Here is a 19,676-nt window from a genome sequence, read left to right as displayed (position 1 = left end):
GTGTCAAATTTTGTAATATACTCATGGAATTGAAGTGTCGAATCCACAGGGATTGATGTTTGATTCCTATCGAATACTATAATTATTTTAACTTCTACTTTATTCAGAAAACCAACTTTTGACTTGAAGTGTTCATGCTAAATTAATATGTTGTGGATTCAATGGCAATTCAAACAACTTAAGATGAAATATATAAAAATAATCAATGCAAAAAATTTTAGAGAATGATTTCTCCGACTTATTAACAATGTTTTTCAATCTCTATGGTTATTTCTCTCAAATCTTCTCAATTTATAGGCAAGAACTGTAAATTAATCCCGTTCCCTCTCTCGAGTGCCAAATAGAATTTATTTCTATACTCTAACCTCAATATCTCTATTTCAGATTAGATCTATAAAAGTTATTAAATCCTTGGTTCTTGATTTGAATTAAGCCTCGAAGAATTTGTACTTTTTCTCGAAATCTAAGTTATGTTATTCGTAGATCAAGATTAAATCTCCATTTCTCGAGTGTCAAAATTCAGTACATCAAATCATTCGACCATTGATTAGGTGATTGAAAGCAATAAGTGCGAATAACATAAATAAATGCTGAAAAATTAGAGAAATACTATATCAACATCCAAACATTGTATCAAGTTGTGTTACATCAACCCTAGATCTAAGGTCTTAGTTCATAATTGATAAAAATAACAATTTAAAATATAGAATAATGAGCATGGAGAAGAACAGATTAGGAAAAACTCAGTTGATACTTCAAATCTTCTCCCAATGGTTGTAGTAGATCTTCCTTTTTGAATAGCTTTTTCTCTTATTTTTGCCTTGAGTTTTTTTTTTTTTTTTTTTTTTCAAATTTTTATTTTTTCTCTTTTTTTTTCTTTTTGTTTTTTTTTTTTTTTTTTTTTTTTTTGCCATGAGTCGTTTTTCCAATGCCAAGAGTCCTCCATTTGGTCTTCTTCGTGGTATTTATACTTTCCAAAAGTTCCAAGACGAGAAGGATTGGATCTGGACCAAGAAAAATGCGATTTTCCTTTTTTTTTTTTTTTTTTTGCGTCGGGTGCCGCAGCTCCCAATGTTGGCGCCGTGACATTTCCTCCTGCTGGCGTTGTAGCACCCGAGTATGGCTCCGTGGTGCCAGCCTCTCTGTTGGCTTATGTGTGATGGGTGTCATAGTACTCGGGATATGGCGTTGCGGCACCAGCACCTCTGCTGGCTGTTTCTTCGTTACTTGGGCATTGTGGCACCCACATTCGGTGCTGTGGCATTGGATAGACTGCCCCCTATTTGGATTTTTCAACTTCAACATCGCGTTTCCACTTCAATTTTTCTTTTCTTATCTCCAATTTTACGATTACCATTTTAGCTCCATTATAAGCTTTAGAGTGTGGTGTTTTCCCAAAAGTTGTCTAAGCTGCAAAACAACATGAAAACCCACATCAAAACGTTCAAAAGTGCTCAACTACAACCCGAAAACTAAGATTTAAAGGTGCTAAATTGATGATTGAATTGCACTCATCAAACACCCCCAAACTTAGTTCTTTGCTTGTCCTTGAGCAAACATAAAATACGTACCAAGATGGTTAACCCAAAACACAATAACTGCACCCCATCACACAAGACATGAAATTCAGAAACCACCTGGATATATTATTCTTTTATGGATTAGCGTTGAAAATACGATATAGAATTCATGAACCATTTCAAAGTTATAGTGCAATGGCCAAATTCTTACCGTTCCAATGCAAACATGTGTGTGTGTTAATAGTACAACACTGGACATTTCTGGATTGGTTCATTTCCTGATCGCAAAAGTCCACCCATTTCTTTCACCGCTCATGAGGTTTTGCACACCCCAAACTTATTTTCTTCACACTCTTTTTCTTGAGGTTAAAATTGTAGTTTGTTTGTTAATTACTATTCATTACCCTCTCTAGCTTAGTTGGATGTCCCTATTGTAATTCGACCTATTAGTAGATAAAGCTTCTCCTATTTTTGACTGCAGCAATCGCCAAGAATCAACCAAGTTACCACACCTTGTCAAAAGCTTAATATCCTAAAACGAGTATTCGGGGCTTAATCAAGGCATGTAAATCGGTTTCATATTTTTTTTAAATCTCAAGTGCATACGTCTTTCCATTAAGCTTTTTAAATGATCCATGTAACGAGTTTTAGGCCGATAACTCCCAAATCAGACGACTTTAGGGCACCAGATTTTAAACCCTTGCAGGCTTAATCATTTGAATCATAAAGGCTATGAAGAGACATTTCACGCAAATATTATTTAATTTGTCCCCCTTCGGATTTTTTTATTTATTTATTATTATTATTATTATTATTATTATTATTATTATTATTATTATTATTATTGCAATGATTAGTGCAATACCCCTTATTAAACACTCATTCTCGAAAACCAATCCTTAACTTAAGGTTTTCACCCAATTTTCATCCTGTTGATCTTAGAAAGTCCACACAAAATACAGCACACACAGAAACCACATCACATCCATGTCTCCCTACAGCAGTTTCACCATCTAAATTATCCTAAAGTTGGTCAGGGGATGTGCATTGTTTAGGTTTAACGGTTGTTTAAATTCATCTATGAGGGTCACTAGTTTAACCTATTCCAATTATGAATCGACCCGTTCTTGTTCAACGTTATACTCCATTTTCACGCAGTTAAATCACAATTATCTACAGGGGAAAGTAAAAATCTGACTCAAGCACATAAACTATTTATAATCCACTACCGATTCACATTTCCGAACATATGCATCATTCCCAACAATGTTGTCCAATTCATACAAACATGCAAAATAAAATAAAAAATCTTGTCTTTTTTGAATTAAATGGATATCTGGCACTGCATAGCCCAATATAAGTTTAAAACGTTTTTTTTAATTACCTTCAATTTACTCCCTTTCCCATGTTGAATGTAGTGTTGATGCGATCATATTTGAGCATGTCCCTACAAAAACAAAAAGAAAACGAGATTAGTAAAGTTGCCTAAGAAGAAAAGAAAACGTCTAACTAAGGAAAATAAATTTAGATATAGAACTTGGGTTGCCTCCCAAGAAGCACTTCTTTTATGCCATTACCTGGACGTGATGTGGATTTAATCTGATTCTTTGAGAGCAATTTCTTCCACATATCGATCTTTGAGGCGTTGACTATTTGCCTAAAAAAATGTTCCACCCTTGCTCACCAATTCCACCGAATCGTAAGGAAAAACTTTGCGTATCACGAGTGGCCCTGAACACCGTGATCTAAGCTTTCTTGGAAATAACTTCGGGCGAGAGTTGAATAGAAGAACCCATTCTCCCAGCTTAAATTCTCTCACAAGGATTCTCTTGTCATGCTACAGTTTTGTTCGCTCCTTGTATATAATTGCATTTTCATAAGCATCACTCCGAAATTCTTCCAATTTATCAAGTTGTAACAATCGCTGGGTATAAACTAATTTCATATCCAGATTGAACTTCTTGATTGCCCAATAGGCTCGGTGTTCAAGTTCAACCATCAAGTGACATGCCTTGCCAAATACCAGGCAGTTGGGTGAAATTCCTATTGATGTTTTGAAAGCTGTTCGGTATGCCCACAGTGCGTTATCAAGCTTTTGCGCCCAATCTTTTCGATTTGTGCTCACTGTTTTCTCCTATATTTGCTTAATCTTTCGGTTGGAAATTTCTGCTTGTCCATTTGTCTAGGAATGGTAGCTAAGTGTCAATTTGTGCCTGATATTGTATTCGGCTAAAAGAGAGTTGAAAAGTTTATTACAGAAATGCGTTCCTTCATCACTCACGATTGCTCTAGGAGTGCCAAATCGAGTGAAGATATTTTTCTGCAGAAACTTTGAAACTACCTTTGCATCGTTTGTTGGAGTAGCAATGGTTTCAACCCATTTGGACACATAGTCCACTGTAAGAAGAATGTATACTTGATCGAAGGATGGTGGAAAGGGACCCATGAAGACTATGCCCCATACATCAAATAATTCTACTTTAAGCACATTAGTCATGGGTAGCTCATGATATCTCAGGATATTCTTGGTGCGCTGACAGTGGTCACATGTTTTCACGTAGGCATACAATCTTTGAAAAGAGTTGGCCAATAGAATCCCGATTATAATACCTTGGATGCAGTTCGGGTAGGACCAAAATGACCTCCATAAGGTGTGGAATGACAGTGCTTCATAATTAACTACGTCTTTCATAGGAATACACCTTCTGATTATCCTGTCTGCACATCTCTTGAAAAGCAGAGCATCATCCCACAATTATGACTTTACGTCACGTAAAAATTTCTTATTTTGATGGGAGGTAAAGTTAGGTGGCATTTTTCCACACGCCAAATAGTTGACAAATTTTGCATACCATGGAGTTAGTGTTGAAATTGCCAAAAGAAATTCATCTGGAAAGGTTTCTTGAATCTTTGTCACATTCTCTTTCTCTAGCCGTGAAAGATGATTAGCAACAACATTCTCAGTACCTTTTTTATCCTAAATCTCCGCATCAAATTCTTGTAGTAGCAGGATCTATCGAATCGAGCGTGGCTTAGCATCTTTCTTTTCAAAGAGATAGCGGATGGCGACATGATCTGTGTAGATGATTACCTTAGTACTAATGAGATAGGACCTAAATTTATCACAAGCAAAAACCACTGCTAGCATTTTATTCTCTATTGTTGTGTAATTCAGTTGAGCTTCATTCAAAGTTTTGCTGGCATAGTGAATTGCTTGGAATGTCTTTTCATGCCTTTGTCCTAGAACTATCCCAACTGCATGATCATTAGCATCACACATGACTTCAAATGGTAGACCCCAATCTGGAGCTACCATTACTGGAGCTGTGACCAATTTCTCCTTTATTGCTTCAAATGCTCTTAGGCAACTTTCATCAAACACAAATGCGGTGTCTCTCCCTAAAAGTTTGCACAAAGGTTTAACAATTTTTGAAAAGTCTTTAATAAACCTTCTGTAAAACCTAGCGTGTCCCAAAAAACTTCTAATGCCTTTGACATTGATGGGTGGTGGCAGTTTTGCTATTGTGTCGATTTTTGCTCTATCCACTTCGAGTCCCCTTGCTGACACTTGGTGTCCTAGAATGATGCCTTCTTGTACTATGGAATGATACTTCTCCCAGTTAAGAACTAAATTCTTTTCTTCACAACGTTACAAAACTAGATACATATTGTGAAGGTAATTATCAAAAGAAGTACCAATTATAGAAAAATCATCCATGAATACCTCCATGATGTCTTTTATCATATCTGCAAAGATCGTCATCATGCATCTTTAGAATGTTGTTGGTGCATTGCACAACCCAAAAGATATTTGTCTGTATGCAAAAGTTCCATATGGGCAAGTGAATGTTGTCTTTTCTTGATCTTCTGGTGCAATTGCAATCTGATTATAGCCCGAGTAACCATCAAGAAAATATTAGTGGGAATAGCCAGCTAATCTGTCCAACATTTGGTCAATGAACGGAAGTAGGAAGTAATCCTTTTTGGTTGCCTTGTTATGCTTTCTATAATCAATATACACTCTCCAGCCAGTTACTGTCCTTATTGGAATCAACTTGTTGTTGTCATTCTTAATTACTGTCATCCCGCCCTTCTTTGGTACCACTTGTACCGGATTCGCCTATTCATTGTCTGAAATAGAAATATGAATCCTGCCTTTAGTAGCTTCAGTATCTCTACCTGTACCACTTCTTTCATTGCTGGATTTGATCTTCTTCGGTGCTCAATTGATGGTTTATAGGATTCTCCCATGAGAATTTTGTACATGCATATAGTGGGACTTATACCCTTAATGTCAGCTATAGACCACCCTAACGCTGCCTTGTGTTCTTTCAGCACATTTAATAATCTATCTTCTTCATCCCTGGTGAGTGAGGAAGGGATTATAACCGGATATGCAAAATTTTCCTCCAAGAATGACTACCAAAAATGATCGGGTAGCTGCTTCAATTCGGTCTTAGTACTTTCATTATCTTTATTCTTATCCGGTTCCATTATCTGTTGAATATCTTGATTCTGTGATGATATTCAAGTGCTAATATGTAATCAACTAGGTCCTTGCTGCCCATATACTCTTCTGAGGCGGTAACATCATCCCGTGTTGCACTCATCATCATACAATACTCCAGGTGGTCTTCAGTACATCTTCTTTTACTACAGTATCAATGAAGTCAATTCTGTAGCATGTGTTTGTATTATCTGGAAATTGCATTGCCTGGTAGCTATTGACCTCACCTTTTCTTCATTTACTCTCAAGGTCAACTGACCTCCTTGGACATCGATCAAAGCTCTACCTGTTGCTAAGGTTTGCCTAGGATCAGTGGAATTTCTTAATCTTCTTCCATGTCCAACACTACAAAATCTGCTCGGAAAATAAATTTGTCGACTTTCACCAACACATCTTCAATAATTCCTCGTGGGTAAGTAGGGTTCGATCAGCTAAGTGTAAAGTCATTGTTGTTAGCTTAACTTCCCCGAGACCTAACTTCTTAAATACTGAGAGTGGCATCAGATTTATGCTGGATCCAAGGTCACAAAGAGCTTTATCAAAAGCGGAGTCTCCAATAGTGCAGGGAATGGTAAAGCTACCTTGATCCTTCCTTTTCTGAGGGAGCTTCTTTTGAAGAATTGCACTGCATTCTTCTGTCAACTTCACCGTTTCGTATTTTTCTAATTTCCTTTTCTTTGAAATCACCTCTTTCACGAACTTTGCATAGTTTGGCATTTATTCTAAAGCATCGGCAATTGGGATGTTAATATGAATCTTCTTGAAACTACCCAAGAATTTGGAAAAACTGCGCATACAATTTCTTCTTTTGAAATCTTTGTGAAAATGGAAGTGTGGGCTTGATGATTGATGGTTTATTAGAGAAGGATATAGAATAAGGCTTGTAATCCTTCCGTGCTTCTTTGATCTGATTTTCCTATGTTGCATTTGGTTGTTCTTCATCCTTGTCAAAGGTAGCAGTAGTTTTTTCTGTAGGCATATTTTCTCCAATTTCCTTATCACTCCTTAATGTGATGGCCTTGCAATGTTCATTCGGATTTATTTCTGTGTCACTTGGAAACTTTCCCTGTTGCTGAGATTTCACTGATGTAGCCAACTGCTCGATCTGAGCCTCAAGATTTTTCATTGTAGCTCCCATTTGGACACATGAGTTTTGATATTATCCAACCTCAACTCATCTTTGTTGAATTGTGATCTTGTCTCAAAGATGAAAGTTCCAAGAATGTCTTCTAAAGATGCCTTTCCTTCAGAGTGCTGATTGTTGAATTTCGGTGGAGGTTGAAGTGTGTTTCTGTTGTTTCCATATGAAAAATTTTCATGGTTTCTCAGTCCTGGATGATAGTGATTAGAGGAATAGTTATCCCTCTTATTAAAATTCTTGCTGTTGACATATTGAGCTTGTTCGTTCACTATTTCTGTCTCCGAATGAACTGAGGAAGTGGCCATAATTGAATATGCTTTTTGGTGATTTCCTTGCATAGTAAGTGTAGCTATCTAATTGGTAAGTGATGACACTTGAGATGCCAATGCAATAATGGGATCTACTTCATGCATACCTGCTACATTCTTTGTTCTTGATCTTTCAGTTAGCCATTGATAGCAATTTGTAGCTATGTCATCCAACAAGGAATATGATGCTTCTGCTGTTTTAGTCATTAGAGTTCCTCTTGCAGCTGCATCCACAATAGTTCTGGTATGCCCATTTAGCCCATTGTAAAAAGTCTCAATTTGCATCCAATTCTGATAACCATGCTAAGGACACCGTTTGAGCAAGTCTTTAAATATCTCCCGAGCTTCATAGAACGATTTAAAATCAAATTGCCTGAATTGACCAATTTCACTTCTAAGTTGAGCCGATTTAGAAGGAGGAAAATACTTGGTGATAAATTTATGAGCAGATCATCCCAAGTAGTGATAGAGTCATACAGTAGTGATTGGAACTACGATTTAGCCTTATCTCTCAAGGTGAAAGAAAATAAATGTAGCCTAATCGCATCTTTCGTAACTCCATTCATTTTTATTGTACCACAAATCTCCAAAAATGAGCATTTGGATCTTCTGTAGAACTTTCCCCAAACTGGTTCTGCTGAATCTTATGTATGAGTCCTGGCTCCAGTTCAAATTGTTTGCTGCAACGGCGAGGCGTGCAATACCAAAGTAGTTATCATTGACGATCGGTCTGACACAGTCTCGAATAGGCTATGGTTGATTGTTTTCTTGAGCTACTCTTGCATCATGTTATACCATTGTTTCGCATTTGTCCCTATGTAAACCCCTTAGAAAACAAATGTGCATTCTATTCAGGATCAATAGGCAACAGACCAGGATTTCTCGCCCTTCACATAAATAACTGAAAATGAAAACAAGGGGATTCTTGGAAGTAGAAATAAAATTAACAAAGTAACAAGAAAATCCAAATTAAGCAAAGTTAATTGGTAATATATCAATAGAAGTCAATCTAAACAATCCCCGACAACGGCGCCAAAAACTTGCCACGCGTTTTATGCAACGTGGTTTAATCGCAAGTGTACGGTGTCAAGTTTTGTAATAAAGTGATAGAATTCAAGTGTCGAATCCACATGGATTGATGTTTGATTCCTATTGAATACTATAATTATTTTAATTTCTACTTTATTTAGAAAACCAATTTTTGACTTGAAGTGTTCATGCTAAATTAATATGTTGTGGATTAAATGGCAATTCAAACAACTCAAGATGAAATATATAAAAGTAATCAATGCAAAGAAGTCTAGGGAATGATTTCATCGCCCTATTAACAATGCTTTTCAATCTCTATGATTATTTCTCCAAATTTTTCTCAATTTATAGGCAAGAATCGTAAATTAATCAGATTCCCTCTCTTGAGTGCCAAATAGAATTTACTTCTATACTCTAACCCCAATATCTCTATTCCAAATTAGATCTATAAAAATATTAAATCCTTGGTTCTTGATTTGAATTAAGCCTTAAAGAATTCGTACTTTCTCTCGAAATCCACGAAATCTAAGTTATATTATTCTTATATCAAGATTAAATCTCTCATTCTCAAGTGCTGAAATTCAGTACATCAAATCATTTAACCATTGATCAGGTGATTGAAAGCAATAAGTACGAATAACGTAAATAAATGCTGAAAAATTAGAGAAATACCATATTAACATCCAAACATTGTATCAAGTTGGGTTACATCAACCCTAGATCTAAGGTTTTAGTTCATAATTGATGAAAATAACAATTTAAAATACAGAATAATGAGCATGTAGAAGAAGGGATTAGGAAAAACTCAGTTGATGCTTTAAATCTTCTCCCAATGACTGTAGATCTACATCTTTGAATAGCTTTTTCTCTTCTTTTTGCCTTGAGTCTTCTCTCTCTCTCTCTCTCTGGTTGCCTTGAGTCGTTTTTCCAATGCCAAGATTCCTCCATTCGGTCTTCTTCGTGGTATTTATACTTTCCAAAAGTTCAAGACGAGAAGGATCAAATTTGGGCCAAGAAAAATGCAACTTTCCTTTTTTTTTTTTTTGCGTCGGGCGCCGCAACCGCTGTGACATTTCCTCCTGCTAATGCTGCAGCGCCCAGGTATGACGCCGTGACGCCAGCCTCTCTACTGGCTTATGTGTGCTGGGCGCCGCTACACCTAGGATATGGCGCTGCGGCACCAACACCTCTACTGGTTGCTTCTTCATTACTTGGCCAATGTGGCGCCCACGTCAGGCACTGTGGCACCGGATAGACTACCCCTTATTTGGATTTTTCATCTTCAACATTGCGTTTCCACTTCAATTTTTCTTTTCTTATTTCCAGTTCATGCTCCAATTTTTCGATCCCCATTTTAGCTCCATTATAAGCTCCAGAGTGTGGCATTTTTTCAAAAGTTGTCTAAGTTGCAAAACAACATGAAAACCCGCATCAAAACGTTCAAAAGTGTTCAACGACAACCCGAAAACTAAGATTTAAATGTGCTAAATTGATGAGTGAATTGCACTCATCACATATCGTACTAAGAGGGATCGATGTTGAGCGAGGTTTGTAAATCACGGTACATTTCTTCATACGATGTACTCAACGTTATCACAATTCCAGTAACATCATCTTCTTCACTCGTCCATTTCCATTCTCCGTTGACCATTTTCATTCCTTTCAAATTTACCAAAGTACTAAATGGGGGACACATGCTGATTCCATATTAGCATTACGAATCACAAATAAAAAAAAATTATATGGGTGTTGGGAAAAAAAGTCGACTATCCGAGCAATTTATTAACAGACGACCCAGAAGGGCAGGCAATTTGTTTACTGTTGGCCCTGCCAAGCGGGTCGTCTATTTACAGACAACCGATTTTATAGAAGTTCTGAACAGTCGAACGTTCGAGCTATCTATTTACAGGCGCTAGCTGGTCCGTCTGTTCACAGACGGTCATGAATCTGTCTGAAAGAATGTAGTAAGCAGATGAATTTTGTTCTCATTTTTGTTTGACAAAATTATTGATCTTTTTAATGAAATAAAATAAAAAATTATCTACTTGCTAACATATTTTGAAATAAGATTTGACGATTAGAAAAATATACTATTTAACAAAAATGAAATTAAATATATACTTACCAATTCAAATTGATGGATATAAACAAGATTTCTTTTATCGAATGTTTGATAAATTTATGAGATTTTAAGGTTAAAACAGATGAAAAAATGAAAGAGTTTTTATAAATGTTGGAAAAAACATATAAAAAAGTGTCTTAATTTTGAAATTTTAAGTAGGAAGTGTTTGATTTTTACATTGTAATTAAAATGATATTATTGTCTTTTGAATAAAATCATATTTGTGTGATTTAATAACATTTTTAAGGTATACTTGTCTTTTAATATTCAATTTAAGAAGTAGCTAGCTCCCATTGCGAAGCCTTGTTCTATGGAAGGGCTACGGGACTTATAGCGAAGCTTGCAGGTTACAACTGGGATTCGATTAACATCTCAACAGCTAAAAACAATTTTTCCTGCATAAAATAATCGAAATCTCTAATTATTTGTTAGCTGTTTCATTTCTTGACGTTCTTTTCGTTTCTTTCTCGCCAAGTAATTTTTCTTCAAGTTTACATCTTTCATATCCGCATAACTGAATAGGTTTTCCACTCCAGTCGACTCTGCAGATTCACCATGTCTTCCCCTGCTGAGTAATTACTTTTTTCTACTCTCGCGCGCTATACATTTTCGTATGTGTGTGTAAGCGTGTATCTATTAATTAATGCAAGTTTTTGCTCCCGTTTTGCAATTGATTGGTTTTGCTGCGGTATACTTCATATTTCTGGATTGGGGTATTTGGTGATTGACTACTTTGTAGGTTAATTCCTTTTTTTGGGGTCAGGTAACAGAATATGGAGTCCATAGCGTTCATCAACACCAGCAAGCAGAAAGCAAAGCATGTCAGCTGGACTTAAGTTGATATGCTTTGCTTGCTGCTTGCTGGTGTTGATGAACGTTATGGACTCCATATTCTGATATTAGGAATTACGATTGTCAGTTTTTTGGAGATTAAAATGGTTAAGAGTGAGTTTACTTTCTCATAAAATGATTACTCTTTCAAGTTCTGATTATAGACTTGAGAGATGGGCCTAAATATGATAATTGAAATATCTTTATGATATCAAAAGGTGGTTCTTAAGAAGGAAGTTTTGGATATTCAGGGATCAGCTGATGTAACAAGATTATGGTTTCAAGTTCTTGGAATGGAGAGAGAAAATTCTCATTGTTGGAAATTTTAATGTACACGAGAAGATTAGTTGATTACCAATTATTAGCGAATATACAAAATGGCCTTGTTGCTGCAGTGCTGGAAATGATTGTCGTATTCTGTTTGATCTGCAGTTCTTGGATATTAGTATCTTGGGAAATGTTGTGCCTCCCTGGTTCTTGGATATTGGCGTATAACTAGATACGTTGGCTTTTTGTTAAGGATATTCCAAGGTGATCTATAAAAGCAACACTTGAATGACCTTATTTAGTATTTAATTATTAGTCCCTTGATGTGTCGGAGTTAATTGGTAGAAACTCATGATGTTAAATTTGCTAGCTAAGATTGATGCTTCAATTCAATTTTGTAGGAGTAGAAGTTAGGTAGTATGTCTTAAATAGTTTATCCTAATATTACACATCTTGATAGCTATATAAGAAGAACAGAGGAACTTGGTCTCTAGAAATTACTCGGTTGTACTTGATGGTAAAGAATCCAAGTTACTTCATTGTGAAATCACGACGCTATGTAGAGTATTAGAGTGAACCTAGTAAAGGATATATTCTTAATCTACAAAGCATAGATATCAATGCACCATGGAAACCTGATGTGAATGCTTCAAACATGTAGAACATGAACACGTCCGTTAAATATCTCGATAGTATGCATTTATAAATTGGATCTTTATTTTAATAAAATTTATTTTAAAAATAAAACTAACAATGTTTTAGCTTTTGAGGTGAATTGACTTTGAGTGATATATTAAGATAACTACGGGTTCGGCTTTGTATTAATGGTGCTAATGAAAAAAGTATTCATGAATCCAAAAGTGCATATACTATCATTAAAACAAATTTACAAAACTCGTACAATTTGTCTCACACTATTTTGACTTTCTTATATAAATGTTCAATGATTAATTATCCCTCATTTCTCAAGTGACGATGGGAATGAAATCCCGATCGTCTTTATTCTCGTCTGATGTTCTTGTAAGCATTGGTGGTCTACGTATGTTTAATCACGTATAAGGAGAGGTCGAAACTCTCCTGCGCTTGTAGGATAAAGACGAGGTGATGTTTTTCTCTACGCTTGTGGTTTACTCTGATCCGATCGAGGTTTTTTTCCCTTCCTATAAATAGAAAAAAATTGGATACGATAGAAGAAAGAAAAACAATGTACCGAAATTCACAAACTGGAACTCTTGTCCTTGACATGTAGACCTGTGTCCTTGCCATGTGTTGTGTTGGGGCATTCCCTTGAGTGGAAAAAAGTACATATATGGTAAGACTTTCCATGTGCCATGTTGGACATTTGTCCTGGTATTTGATTTTCAAAACGTTCGAGATTTAGATACTTTACCATGGGGGAGTGTCTATGCATCAAAAGTTCATAAATAAATTCATCAATGTTTGTGTTTCTTTTCCCTTGAATAATGAGCCTATCTTTTTCACTATATTTTTTGATTACTTTACTACTCTTCCATAATTCTACTAAAAACTAGCCCTTTGACTTGAGAAACAGCTTTGCATTTTTGTGTTAGTTCTGTGAGTCCTTTCATTGGATATTGAAGGGTTTAAATGGTTGTACCTTATCCCCATAAGATTTCTGGTATATGATTGACCATAAATTTTTGTAGAATATAGATGTTTGATTTACCTTGTTTAACTACATCCCTTTGTTTTCTATTTCAGGCTTTACAATTCACTTCCACCGATAAGTAAAGCATACGGGACAGCATGTTTGTTAACTACTATTGCATGTCAAATTGGGTTTCTCCAACTTGATCACATTGCATTGTGTAAAGATTTGGAGTCTATCTTAATAAGGTCAACTTTATTAAGAGGAGTAGTCCAAAATCTATTTAAATTGATCAATATTTCGATATTTAACCGATGTGGGATTTATTCCCTTAACATGCCCCCGCAAGATGGTGGCTCTTTTTGAGCAGACTAATCTTGAAATCCGTGTGCTCATTTTTGAGACTTGATTGGATCGAATAGCTTGTTGGAGTTTACTGGACTCTGATACCATGTAGAGATTTGGCGTCCATCTTAATAAAGTCAACCTTATTAAGAGGAGTGGTCCAAGATCTATTTAAATTGGTCAATATTTCGATATTTAACAGATGTGAGATTTATTTCCTTAACACATTGCTCCATGAGCTAGTGATCTTTCGTTTTCAGGTAAACATTTTATTTATTTCTGAACCATTCTACAGTAATGCTAATGGATGGTTAATTTTAACATAAACTGTTTGTACTTACGGCTCCTATTTATTCCTTGTCGCTCTGGGAAAGTTGATAAATACCAATATTGATGTAGGACAATCCTAGTAAAAATAGGATAGAAGAATGTAGACTATCCTATTACAAATAGGATATAAATTATTTATTATTATAGTAGTATTTCAACTTTCTTGTTTAGAGTATGATTTCTTCTTTCTCGTTAGAATAGGATATTATTTTCATTTACTCCTTTTAGGATTTTAATTAGTATTAAAAGATTATTTTGCTTATATAAACAAAGATTTTGTACACTTTTTAACTAATCGAATTTTCAATACAATCAAATTATTCTTACAAATTCTTCGAATTTTTTATTTTTCTTATTGTTTAAAGAGATAAATTGCTCTTCCGCAACATAATTGATATCAGAGAAAAATTTTCCATTCATTGATGGCTAACTATGGTATTGGTATGCATCCTCACAATAATGATCGGAGGATTGCAAATTATCAACCTTGGTCCATAACCTTAAATGAAGGATGGATAGGTTTGAAACAAGGCTAATTTATCTTCTTTACCAAAATTGATATTAGAGCAAAGTTTGTCCTTGCTCATAGCTACATATGGTGGTAATGGTATGTATCCTCGTGACAATGATCGGAGGATCATAAATTATCAACCTCGGTCCACAATCTGGAATCAAGGATGGATAAGTTCAAAGATGCTAATAAGTATTTGTAGATTGACTGCTACGAATGTTGGTTTCTTTTGCAAGCTTAAAACACAGTAACAGGTGACTAAAGTTATTCCTTGGGTCCTAGCTTGGTTTGAATACTCAAGAGTTATCAAAGATTTTGCATAAGTCTACTAAGAGATTAAAGGAGCCCAATTTGAAGCACGGCAAGAATTTTAGAACACGATGCATCATCAACAACAAAGTATGTAATATCATAATAGATAATGGGAATAGTGAGAGCGTGGCATCCGAAGTATTGGTGAAAGCTTTAAATTTGAACACTGAAAAATACTCATCTTGCTATTAAGTTTCACTAACTAAAAGGGAGCAAGAAATTCAAAATACGGAGATAAGCAAAATTTTACTTTTTATAGGAAAGTACTACAAAGATGAGATCGTGTAACATCATAGAGATGGACAATTGTCATTTACTTGGGGAAGACCATGGTACTATGATGTAGATGCCACTTACATATGTCGAGATAACATATATGCGTTTTCGTAGTACAATAAGAAGATTATTTTGATGTCTCATGATGTAATTTGTGAATATCAATGTAAATATAGCAATTTATAAGGTAGATGATGAGGTTGAGAAAGATGTCATTTAAGATTATCTGGATGTCGTGACCATTATATTACAATAGATGTAGGAAAGCATGTGCAAGTTGAAAACTCAAGATGTTGATCCCCAATGCGTTGAAGTTGACAATGCAAGCACGAAAATGAAAAATATTTTGCTCAAATAGCAATTCAAGACTCCAAGCTCGAGCCACATAACGAACAAGTTGAAGTTCAGATGCAATGAAATTAAAGAGAATTGTTCCCAATTTTGAAGAAGTCAAATGTGAGGCTTGTTAAAATAGAAGTTCTGTTGACCTTCTTTACGATCTCAATGCCTATGAATTATATAAACATGAGGAAAATAGGGACAATATGGATCTAAGATCCCATGCCAGTTCCTTTGTATTGAAGATGGCATCTTTGAATATTACAACAGTAGATTGAGAAATATGAAGAATGAAAAATATTACTAACAGCCAATATAAAGTGCATTCTAGGATGAGAAATTAAACCATGCATTGTTTCCACAGGAATATCATGTTGAAATTGCCCATCAGGAATATAAAATGAGTAAGATAGGAGCAAAGTTGACTTCAAACAATCCAATACATGAATATAATGGCATTTTATCAAGTATATCGAGGGATGGTATTTCTTCAATATTAGTTATGGTAGAAAATTTTGAGTATTTTCTTTCGGATTGATTGATTTTTTCTTCTCATGCTAAAAGTCATCAACTTTTTAGTTGAAAAGTAACTTTCCTTTTTAAGCAATATATACCAATGAAATTGTCATTATGTCCCTAAAGCCATCGACCCTCTTATATTTTGAAAGCAGCCTTTTCCACAGAATGTCATGCATGCCGTGAACCCTCCCCAAGCCATAAACCTTCCATGTTCGATCTTCCAAAAAAATTCCTAAGTTTTCTTCTATAAAAATAAATAAATAAAAAATAAAGAAATTTAACAATTGGCGACATGCCGTGTACTATTTTGAAAAATTGTTAGTCGACGTGTCTGTTGGTACTTCCTTAGTTGTTTTGCTATTTGTGGTTTCTATTTTTGTTACTTATTTCGTTGTAGCTTTAGCATAGAAATTTGTTATAACTTGGGGTAGGTCATGCTAAAACAAAGTTATACTAGAGCTAATTGTGTAGAAATATTTTGCTGTACATAGTGTGCTCCATCAATTTGATTTTTGATGAAGCAAGAAATTCTACTTTACTGTCCTTCCCTAGTGAGCTTTTGATTAAGTTGAGTGCAACAATTGATTGGGATGTGAGGCTCAAGAAAATAGTGAGAGAAAGGGAAGTGCCACGAGTTAGATATGAAAGGGGTTATTGAAGCTCGATAGCAACGTGAAGAGTTTATGCATAAACGGGAGATCGATAAGGTTCCACTAGAGGGTCCTCATATCATAGTGTTGAGCCTTCTTTTGGAAAAAAATTATAAATTATTTAATTGTAAGTAAATAAAATTGATTGGTGAATACTAATTGTTGGTCAATTAAAATATGTTGTTGAAATAAATTGTGACCATTTATAAATGATTATAAATTTGCCAACTGAAGGCTGAAAACGGATGGAAAGGCATAGTAGTTTAATATAAGGTCAAAACCCAATGACTTAAGGTTTTAGATACAAGTTGATTTCTACATAGGAATGGAATTTATAAATTATTTAATTGTAAGTAAATAAAATTGATTGGTGAATACTAATTGTTGGTCAATTAAAATATGTTGTTGAAATAAATTGTGACCATTATAAATGATTATAAATTTGCCAACTGAAGGCTGAAAACGATGGAAAGGCATAGTAGTTTAATATAAGGTCAAAACCCAATGACTTAAGGTTTTAGATACAAGTTGATTTCTACATAGGAATGTGAAAGCCCCACTTTCTAAAGGGGTTCCGTGTTTAATGGACATACTCCTAACTGTTTGGTTTAGTGTTTGATTACATTAGGCCCCCGTTTGGTGGAAGTTAAAATCAGTTTTGTTGTAGATTTTGATAAAAGTTGATGAAATGTGTGGTTACAAAATTTTGTGGGTCCATAAAATATGGGCTAAAATTAATTATTAACTTTGACTTAGATTAAAATCTAGGCCCCCATTTGTTTTCCATTTTTTAGTAAGAATGCATTTTGAAATAGTTAATTAATAAATGTGTGGTTAAGAAATAAAAAAAAAAGTTTTAGTTTTGTATGTAATATTATTTTATTAAAGAATGTGTGGTTTAAAAAAAGAGACAGAAAAATGTATTTTGAGAAAAATGAGTATCAAACAAGGGTTAGATTTTAATCCATACTAAACATGGGTTAGATGTCATTTCCTCTCTGCACTTCTATCATGATGTGACAAAATAAGAGTATTTGACCGAGAAAACTTGTTCAAGGGCATATCATGAGCGATGGGGGAACATCCTATTAGGTGTGGCGTGCTCTTCTAGCCAAACACGGGAACAAGAAAAGAAGTATAAAACCGTTTTATTTTAATCCAATTTTGGATAAACTTAACCACCATTTCACACCACTCTCTCCTACGTCCTTGTCTCTCATGGCTAGACTATGCTAACTCAAAAAGGTTTATGTAAGAGGGTGCCACTCCAAATTTCTCTTATTAAGGTACCAATCTTCAATCCTGACTAATGAGTTTATTGATTTATTTAGTAATATTCTGAGTATGGCACCTCTTGAGCAATGTGCAAGTCATTGTGGATTTTGAAAATAACGACAAAATGAGAGAAATAGCATGGTTTATGAAATTATAACCAAGAATTTGCTTGTTAAAGGCTTGAGTATGTTCCAGCATTTTAGACTAGTCATTTTGCTGAAAATCGATGTCCTTGTAAGTTTGTTTAAACCTGGTTCCATATCTTTAATTATAATTGTAATTTTCATGATTCATTGCGGCATCACGTTTCATCTCTTTGGAATGTCAACTGCTAGAGCATGTACAAGTATTATTTTGAAAGCCCAAATAAAAGATAATTGGAAGTGTATTTGATGCAGGACGAATTAAAGAATATAAAGAAGAAGCAAGAAGGGAAGGAGAAACCAGAGAGAATGGGGAGGAGAAACTAGAGAAGAGGGAGAAATCAGGGAGGAGAAAGAAGCCATAAGCAACAAACCATCAAAATATTTTTCAATTCATCAAAACTAATGAAGTTACATAGGAAATTAGGTTTAAATAGTAAAGAGAAAACCCTAACCAGAACGGGTTTGGGCCAATACAAACCCAATTACATAAATAAGAATCCAAAATTAAAATAAAGTCCAATTAGAAACAAATAGAAATAAATAAAATAGATGATGTCCTCATCAATTCTCTCGGGGTGGGAGAAAAATTCAACCTTGTCGAGTTGATAGATCACTGTAGGCTACAATCAATCTGAAACTCCAAATGCTTCAAGTCAAACCACGGGGGAAGATCTTTCTGACGAACCAAGTATCAAAATTCCATGATTGATAGTACTGAAAACTGTAGCGTATTCACAAGAATATGATATGGCCAAGGGGACGGTCTTTCCTTCTAAACAAGTACTGATACTGGACGCCAAATAACCAATACTCATGCACCTCATCTTCAGACTTTTCACATGATTGTACATAATGAGGAGCATAAGAAGTACGTTGATCTACCCAAAAAAAAAAAAAGAAATACTGAATCTTTCCATCATTGGTCAATACAACACGTTCATCTAAAACAACATCAATTTTATCTTTGTGTGCAGTGAGAGATGATATTTAAATAGAATATCAACATAGTCAAGTTGGGAGTCCACAAAAAGCTAAGTAGAAATGGATCATCAAAGGAAGTAAAACGGTGTATGTAAGTAATGAAGTCCTCAATATTTAAAGAAGAGTGGTAGCCAAAATGTGATTAAAAAGCAATGACATGTGCATTTGGACCAACATGCTTTAAAATTTTAAAAGGATCAGCGCTATAAGCTTGCAATATAACATAATCCTCAATATTAAATTCAAAATATCATTTATGCGAATCAGCTTGAAATTTATATAATGCATTACTTGCATCATGTTGTTTATTGATCTCAATATGCAAGTCATGGAGATAATGTACAAATGCTCCAGCTAACATCGACACGCTAGCATATGGGGACATGGAAATAAATTCTAATGGTCTCCTAGACTTATAATCAGGAACAACTTCAAAATGACTTAGACCTATAGAGCAATTTATAGAACCATTATATGCAATTTGAACAGTTAGGAGGATCAAATTCCAAGCAGGATTACGCAAATAATCAGTTTCTTTGGGTTGGATAAAGGTACGACACACAACACTTGATTGAGAAGTATCGAGAACAAGAGGTACTACACCTAGAGTCAAAGGAAAATTTCGGATACTACCTAATGAGGTGTCCTCATTATCATC

The 19,676-nt window shown here is 34.9% G+C and overlaps 2 protein-coding genes across 2 annotated transcripts in view; one reads left to right on the top strand and one right to left on the bottom strand.

Annotated features, from left to right (window-relative positions):
- Nucleotides 1-2,906: 2,906 nt before the first annotated feature.
- LOC111372477 lies at nt 2,907-6,744 on the bottom strand. The gene is made up of 7 exons (XM_022994835.1): nt 6,506-6,744; nt 6,235-6,381; nt 5,700-5,883; nt 5,245-5,335; nt 4,612-5,159; nt 4,373-4,497; nt 2,907-2,967 (listed from the first exon to the last, which is right to left on the bottom strand). The coding sequence occupies exons 1-7, from the start codon at nt 6,742-6,744 to the stop codon at nt 2,907-2,909; spliced, it is 1,395 nt and encodes a 464-aa protein (XP_022850603.1).
- Nucleotides 6,745-11,182: 4,438 nt separating this feature from the next.
- Nucleotides 11,183-19,676, top strand: part of LOC111372469 (derlin-1) — a 19,610-nt gene continuing 11,116 nt past the window's right edge. Inside the window, exons 1-3 of the mRNA XM_022994828.1 lie at nt 11,183-11,199; nt 13,448-13,549; nt 13,906-13,939. Of these exons, the coding sequence (XP_022850596.1) occupies nt 11,183-11,199; nt 13,448-13,549; nt 13,906-13,939 (153 nt within the window). The remainder of the gene's footprint in view (nt 11,200-13,447; nt 13,550-13,905; nt 13,940-19,676) is intronic.

This window comes from Olea europaea, chromosome 2 (genome assembly GCF_002742605.1).
Source record: "Olea europaea var. sylvestris chromosome 2, O_europaea_v1, whole genome shotgun sequence".
Classification (NCBI taxonomy): domain Eukaryota; kingdom Viridiplantae; phylum Streptophyta; class Magnoliopsida; order Lamiales; family Oleaceae; genus Olea; species Olea europaea.
Note: the sequence above shows the minus strand (reverse complement) of the source record. Positions and strands in the feature narration are given on the sequence as shown.

Bases quoted from the DNA above. Each gene is read 5' to 3' on its own strand.
- LOC111372477 (XM_022994835.1), bottom strand. From the start codon at position 6,744: ATGCCAAACTATGCAAAGTTCGTGAAAGAGGTGATTTCAAAGAAAAGG. The intron at 5,160-5,244 runs GTATTCATGGAT...AACGTTGTGAAG, and splicing joins TGATAAAAGACATCATGGAG to AAAAGAATTTAGTTCTTAAC. The intron at 2,968-4,372 runs GTATGCAAAATT...TTGTTTTTGTAG, and splicing joins ATTTCAACACTAACTCCATG to GGACATGCTCAAATATGATC.